The sequence below is a fragment of the Blennius ocellaris genome (assembly GCF_963422515.1).
Source record: "Blennius ocellaris genome assembly, contig: SCAFFOLD_312, whole genome shotgun sequence".
Lineage (NCBI taxonomy): Eukaryota > Metazoa > Chordata > Actinopteri > Blenniiformes > Blenniidae > Blennius > Blennius ocellaris.
In genome coordinates, this window is record NW_027662308.1 from 17,501 (window position 1) to 25,000 (window position 7,500).

A 7,500-nucleotide genomic window follows, 5' to 3' on the forward strand; every position below is an offset into this window, starting at 1 on the left:
TCCTGCTCTACACTCCTAATACTCCTGCTCTACACTCCTTATACTCCTGCTCTACACTCCTAATACTCCTGCTCTACACTCCTAATACTCCTGCTCTACACTCCTTATACTCCTGCTCTACACTCCTTATACTCCTGCTCTACACTCCTTATACTCCTGCTCTACACTCCTTATACTCCTGCTCTACACTCCTAATACTCCTGCTCTACACTCCTAATACTCCTGCTCTACACTCCTAATACTCCTGCTCTACACTCCTAATACTCCTGCTCTACACTCCTTATACTCCTGCTCTACACTCCTAATACTCCTGCTCTACACTCCTTATACTCCTGCTCTACACTCCTAATACTCCTGCTCTACACTCCTTATACTCCTGCTCTACACTCCTTATACTCCTGCTCTACACTCCTAATACTCCTGCTCTACACTCCTTATACTCCTGCTCTACACTCCTGCTCTACACTCCTAATACTCCTGCTCTACACTCCTAATACTACTGCTCTACACTCCTTATACTCCTGCTCTACACTCCTGCTCTACACTCCTAATACTCCTGCTCTACACTCCTAATACTCCTGCTCTACACTCCTTATACTCCTGCTCTACACTCCTAATACTACTGCTCTACACTCCTTATACTCCTGCTCTACACTCCTGCTCTACACTCCTAATACTCCTGCTCTACACTCCTAATACTCCTGCTCTACACTCCTTATACTCCTGCTCTACACTCCTTATACTCCTGCTCTACACTCCTTATACTCCTGCTCTACACTCCTTATACTCCTGCTCTACACTCCTTATACTCCTGCTCTACACTCCTTATACTCCTGCTCTACACTCCTTATACTCCTGCTCTACACTCCTAATACTCCTGCTCTACACTCCTTATACTCCTGCTCTACACTCCTTATACTCCTGCTCTACACTCCTAATACTCCTGCTCTACACTCCTAATACTCCTGCTCTACACTCCTTATACTCCTGCTCTACACTCCTAATACTCCTGCTCTACACTCCTAATACTCCTGCTCTACACTCCTAATGCTCCTGCTCTACACTCCTAATGCTCCTGCTCTACACTCCTAATGCTCCTGCTCTACACTCCTAATGCTCCTGCTCTATACTCCTAATACTCCTGCTCTACACTCCTTATACTCCTGCTCTACACTCCTTATACTCCTGCTCTACACTCCTTATACTCCTGCTCTACACTCCTAATACTCCTGCTCTACACTCCTTATACTCCTGCTCTACACTCCTAATACTCCTGCTCTACACTCCTAATACTCCTGCTCCACACTCCTAATACTCCTGCTCTACACTCCTAATACTCCTGCTCTACACTCCTAATACTCCTGCTCTACACTCCTTATACTCCTGCTCTACACTCCTAATACTCCTGCTCTACACTCCTAATACTCCTGCTCTACACTCCTTATACTCCTGCTCTACACTCCCTATACTCCTGCTCTACACTCCCAATACTCCTGCTCTACACTCCCAATACTCCTGCTCTACACTCCCAATACTCCTGCTCTACACTCCTAATACTCCTGCTCTACACTCCTTATACTCCTGCTCTACACTCCTAATACTCCTGCTCTACACTCCTTATACTCCTGCTCTACACTCCTAATACTCCTGCTCTACACTCCTAATACTCCTGCTCTACACTCCTTATACTCCTGCTCTACACTCCTAATACTCCTGCTCTACACTCCTAATACTCCTGCTCTACACTCCTTATACTCCTGCTCTACACTCCCTATACTCCTGCTCTACACTCCCAATACTCCTGCTCTACACTCCCAATACTCCTGCTCTACACTCCCAATACTCCTGCTCTACACTCCTAATACTCCTGCTCTACACTCCTTATACTCCTGCTCTACACTCCTAATACTCCTGCTCTACACTCCTTATACTCCTGCTCTACACTCCTAATACTCCTGCTCTACACTCCTAATACTCCTGCTCTACACTCCTAATACTACTGCTCTACTACAGTTGCTCACCTGCTCGTCGAATAGGAAGCTTCTTCTGGTCTTTAACCAGGAAGTACTGGACCACCTCAGCAGTCTGAAAAACACACACACACACACACACACACACACACACACACACACACACACACACACACACACACACACACACACACACACACACACACACACACACACACACACACACACACACACACACACACACACACACACACACACACACACAGTGGAGTCACAGTGTTTCCGGTGCGTCGCCCCCTGCTGGTGGTCTCCGGTACCTTCTGCTCCAGCTGGGCGGAGGAGATGTTGTCCAGGCCTCGGAGGACCTGCGAGGAGCTGGGCAGGGAGAAGGCCACCTCCTCCTCCTCCTCCTCCTCCTCCTCTTCCTCCTCCTCCTCCTCCGGACCAGAGCGCCTCTGCAGGACACCAGAACCACAGGTTTGTTTCGTCCAGCGGACCAGGACCAGTCCTCCTGGGTCGGACCAGGACCAGTCCTCCTGGGTCGGACCCTCCAGGACCAGTCCTCCTGGGTCGGACCAGGACCAGTCCTCCTGGGTCGGACCCTCCAGGACCCAGCAGCTTTTTATTGTTTCTATTTATATACAGCCTCTTGCAACTCCACTTATAGGTTGTATTAAATAAATTCAGCATATCTGCTTTTTAAATGTATGGTTTGTCGTGTTCAGTGGTTCATAACTAAAAGGATGTTTTTTCCTCTCTGTGCCTTTTATTTCACTATATATTTTATCCCCCTTGAGTTACAGTTCACTCTGCTTAGATTGAGTGGAGAAGCTTGTTTTGGACGAGACCTGGCAACCCTGCCTGCTGCTCGCTTTTCTCTGACGAGCCTGATACAAGCAACGTGAACATTAATAAACCGGCGTTTGGGATCGAGACAGACGTTAGACAGCCGGCAGGAGACGTTTCACCGCGTTAGAATGACGTTTCGAACGAGTGTCCATCCTGTCGGGGTTTAAAACATCTGCCGTTAAAGAGCAGAAACAAAAGCCGCTGCAGGACGTCGGTCACCAGTTAACACGGAAACCACTCCATCCAAAACAGCGAGCACGGTGAGAGTGAGTAAAGCGATGGGTGTCGGTGTAACGAGCAGTTTAGTTTCCTGAACAAGAAGGTGCTCTTACTTTAGCCTGAGAGGAGGTCTGGGCGTTGGAAAGCCGCTTTCGCTGCGCCATGGCGACGCTCCGCCTGAAGAACACGACGAAACACAACGTTAGTTTGGCAGCGTGGCTGCAAAACAACCACTTTATTCCGCTTTGGGGGGGAAAAGCCGCGGACACGGAAGCGAACTGAGCTGCAAGCTAACGAGCGGTTAAAACTAGCGAAAAATAACTTTAAAATACTGACGAACGGCCCCCGGGAGGGCGCGAAAACACGCGGGAGTTTAAAAAGCGGACTGATGTAATAAATAAAGACTACGTTTGACTGAACAGAAGACTCTTTAAACGGTCAAATTCCCGCCAACGTGATGCTTGGACGCAGGCTGGTGACGTAGAAATTGACGCATGCGCGTTGGTTGATGTCTTCTTCTGCTGCGATTTCTTCTTCTTCTACTTCTTTTTTATGGCGGTTTGCAAACAACGCATTGGTGCTTTACCGCCACCTACTGGGCTTTTTAATGACGTTTTTACGGTCTGACTTTTTGAATCAATTTTATTTCATCGTCATCAATTTATTAATTTTAGCTCGTGCCAGGTGCCATTTGGTAATTCTGCTAAAAACGTGTCATTTCAAAGGGTCGTCATTTCCTGTTTGTTGTGAATTTCTAACGTTTTTTAAAGTCCCTGATGCACCAGCAGACACTTTTACAAGGTGACATGAAACCTTTAATTATTTAGAAGATAAAACTTTCCATTTTAAAATTTTTATTGTATCAAAGACAAATATTTCATGAAACTTTGACATTTTTAAAATGACCTTAACGGATTTGTTTTGGTTGACTTTTCTGTCATTGATGGTAAAACTAATGAGCCGGTGAGCTGAAGACACGACGAGCAGGTCGGGTTCTAGTTTGTTTTATTTTATTGCTCGAACATGAAGGCAACAGTTATTTTCATGAAACAAAATCTTTCATTACAGACCGAACTCCAGTTAATACAACAAAACAAACATGTTGATTTATTTACACAGACGTGTGCTGGTGTCTTTTGTTTTTAATTTCACAGTAAAATAAAGATTCCCCGAGGTGCTTTCTGTCCTTTCTCCCCAATCAACTACAAATCTGCATCATGAAGCAGCGTCAGAGCTTCAGGAAGCCGGCTCACTGGTCACCATGGTAACCACAGTCATCCATATCAGCATCCTGGTCACCATGGCAACATCCCCAATCCCTGTCACCACCATGGTTACTATGGTAACACGGAGTATCCTGGTCATGGTGGTAACCACAATAATCCCCATCGCCGCAGCAAGTGAATATTCTGGTTACCATGGTAACCAGAATAAACCCAGTTAATCAATTGTATATTGAGAATCTCTTCTGTGGCCATAAAGAAAAATGTGTGAGAGCAAAGTGGAGATTCAGGAACCAGGAGCAGCGACGCCGTCAGTCTGTTTCAGGACGCAGACAAACCAAAGGGACAAACCCATGACTCAGCAAAAACCGGCGCCGCGGCTACACTCTGGCCGCGGCGCCGGAAGAGCAGCGGATGTTATTGAAAATTATTATTCTATTATTATTAATGGAGATCACCGCCCCGCCTCCCCCAGCTCCTTGACCTGTGTGTGTGTGTGTGTGTGTGTGTGTGTGTGTGTGTGTGTGTGTGTGTGTGTGTGTGTGTGTGTGTGTGTGTGTGTGTGTGGCTGCATGGTGCCAGTTAAAGGGCCGGCGTCTCCTCCAGAGAAACCAGCCGCTAACCAGAACGTTGCCTCTTCTGCTCCAGGCCTCCGGGTTCTTCCAGAGGTTCTTCTGGAGGTTCTTCCAGAGGTTCTTCCAGAGGTTCTTCTGGAGGTTCTTCTGGAGGTTCTTCCAGATGTTTTTCTGAAGGTTCTTCCAGAGGTTCTCCTCTTCCTTTGCGCAGCGCGGCGTCATAAAGTGTTCTGCGCTGGAGGGACGGCGCCTCCCAGCAGGATTAAAGTTGAATTAAAGAGTAAAAAGGCCTCGAGGCGGCAGCTTCCTTCCTTCCTGGAGTCAGACGTGATCTGGAACCGTCTGCAGGGCCTCCGCCGGGTCCCGGTCCACCTCCACGTTCTGACACATGACACAGGAGCTAGCGTTAGCATGAAGGTTAGCATTAGCATGAAGTTTAGCAGATTATAGAGCATCTTCCTCCTCTAATCCAGATTACAGAGCATCTTCCTCCTCTAACACCAGATTACAGAGCATCTTCCTCCTCTAATCCAGATTATAGAGCATCTTCCTCCTCTAATCCAGATTACAGAGCATCTTCCTCCTCTAGTCCAGATTACAGAGCATCTTCCTCCTCTAATCCAGATTACAGAGCATCTTCCTCCTCTAATCCAGATTACAGAGCATCTTCCTCCTCTAATCCAGATTACAGAGCATCTTCCTCCTCTAGTCCAGATTACAGAGCATCTTCCTCCTCTAGTCCAGATTACAGAGCATCTTCCTCCTCTAATCCAGATTACAGAGCATCTTCCTCCTCTAATCCAGATTACAGAGCATCTTCCTCCTCTAACACCAGATTACAGAGCATCTTCCTCCTCTAATCCAGATTACAGAGCATCTTCCTCCTCTAATCCAGATTACAGAGCATCTTCCTCCTCTAACACCAGATTACAGAGCATCTTCCTCCTCTAATCCAGATTACAGAGCATCTTCCTCCTCTAATCCAGATTACAGAGCATCTTCCTCCTCTAATCCAGATTACAGAGCATCTTCCTCCTCTAACACCAGATTACAGAGCATCTTCCTCCTCTAATCCAGATTACAGAGCATCTTCCTCCCCTAATCCAGATTACAGAGCATCTTCCTCCTCTAATCCAGATTACAGAGCATCTTCCTCCTCTAATCCAGATTACAGAGCATCTTCCTCCTCTAATCCAGATTACAGAGCATCTTCCTCCTCTAATCCAGATTACAGAGCATCTTCCTCCTCTAACACCAGATTACAGAGCATCTTCCTCCTCTAATCCAGATTACAGAGCATCTTCCTCCTCTAATCCAGATTACAGAGCATCTTCCTCCTCTAATCCAGATTACAGAGCATCTTCCTCCTCTAATCCAGATTATAGAGCATCTTCCTCCTCTAATCCAGATTACAGAGCATCTTCCTCCTCTAATCCAGATTACAGAGCATCTTCCTCCTCTAATCCAGATTACAGAGCATCTTCCTCCTCTAATCCAGATTACAGAGCATCTTCCTCCTCTAATCCAGATTACAGAGCATCTTCCTCCTCTAATCCAGATTACAGAGCACTCACCACAGGTTTGTCCCGGTGAGTGTTCACAGCTTCGATGTTGAGGAAAACAGATTCCACTTTACAACCTGAGAGACAAAAGGAGTGTTTGAGCGGTGCAGGTGCAGGTGCAGGTGCAGGTTGCGGCCTGACGGTGGCGCCGGAGGACGACTGACCGTACGCCACCGGCGTGAGCTTGAGGACGGAGTGCAGAGGACACTTCAGGTAGGGCAGCTCGTCTGAAACCACAAACAGTCATTCATGTGTTCATCAGCCACCAGACCAGACGGACGCTCAGGCCTTTGATCTTCACCAAGTCAAGCTACTTTACTTTCATGTACACTTTTATATCATTTCCTTCACAATAAAGGTCATGTTTGTGTCTGCGTGTATTTATTTGTTTGTATTTGATTTACTTTTCACAGCAGCTATTCACCTGAACTGCCGGGACTCTTCACACATGATTTGTTCCTTCAGGATGATCCAATCAGTGTTGAGAGCCACAGAGGTCAAAGGTCGAGGAAATAACCCTGATCTACCTTCACCTTTCACTAAACTGTCACCAACTGTCATTTCCAGTAAACCAGCGAGTCCTGAACTCTCTAAACAGTCTCTTATGCGCTCTCTGTTTAACAGTACTAGTGTCCTCCACCGGGGGGCTCTCTACTGACCAGAGGTTTAACAGTACTAGTGTCCTCCACCAGGGGGCTCTCTACTGACCAGAGGTTAAACAGTACTAGTGTCCTCCACCGGGGGGCTCTCTACTGACCAGAGGTTTAACAGTACTAGTGTCCTCCACCGGGGGGCTCTCTACTGACCAGAGGTTAAACAGTACTAGTGTCCTCCACCGGGGGGCTCTCTACTGACCAGAGGTTAAACAGTACTAGTGTCCTCCACCGGGGGGCTCTCTACTGACCAGAGGTTTAACAGTACTAGTGTCCTCCACCGGGGGGCTCTCTACTGACCAGAGGTTAAACAGTACTAGTGTCCTCCACCGGGGGGCTCTCTACTGACCAGAGGTTTAACAGTACTAGTGTCCTCCACCGGGGGGCTCTCTACTGACCAGAGGTTTAACAGTACTAGTGTCCTCCACCGGGGGGCTCTCTACTGACCA

General features: G+C 47.4%; 2 protein-coding genes across 2 annotated transcripts in view; both read right to left on the bottom strand.

The window, feature by feature from the left end:
* ndnl2 (necdin-like 2) overlaps nt 1-3,499 on the bottom strand; it is an 8,475-nt gene extending 4,976 nt beyond the window's left edge. The window contains exons 1-3 of the mRNA XM_080521250.1: nt 3,152-3,499; nt 2,288-2,425; nt 2,022-2,085 (exon numbers count right to left, since the gene is read on the bottom strand). Coding sequence (XP_080377376.1) covers nt 2,022-2,085; nt 2,288-2,425; nt 3,152-3,202 — 253 coding nt within the window. The 5' untranslated portion in view covers nt 3,203-3,499. The remainder of the gene's footprint in view (nt 1-2,021; nt 2,086-2,287; nt 2,426-3,151) is intronic.
* Nucleotides 3,500-4,073: 574 nt separating this feature from the next.
* Nucleotides 4,074-7,500, bottom strand: part of LOC308147874 (6-phosphofructo-2-kinase/fructose-2,6-bisphosphatase-like) — an 8,392-nt gene continuing 4,965 nt past the window's right edge. The window contains 3 exon segments of the mRNA XM_080521249.1: nt 4,074-5,217; nt 6,411-6,475; nt 6,563-6,625. Coding sequence (XP_080377375.1) covers nt 5,158-5,217; nt 6,411-6,475; nt 6,563-6,625 — 188 coding nt within the window. The 3' untranslated portion in view covers nt 4,074-5,157.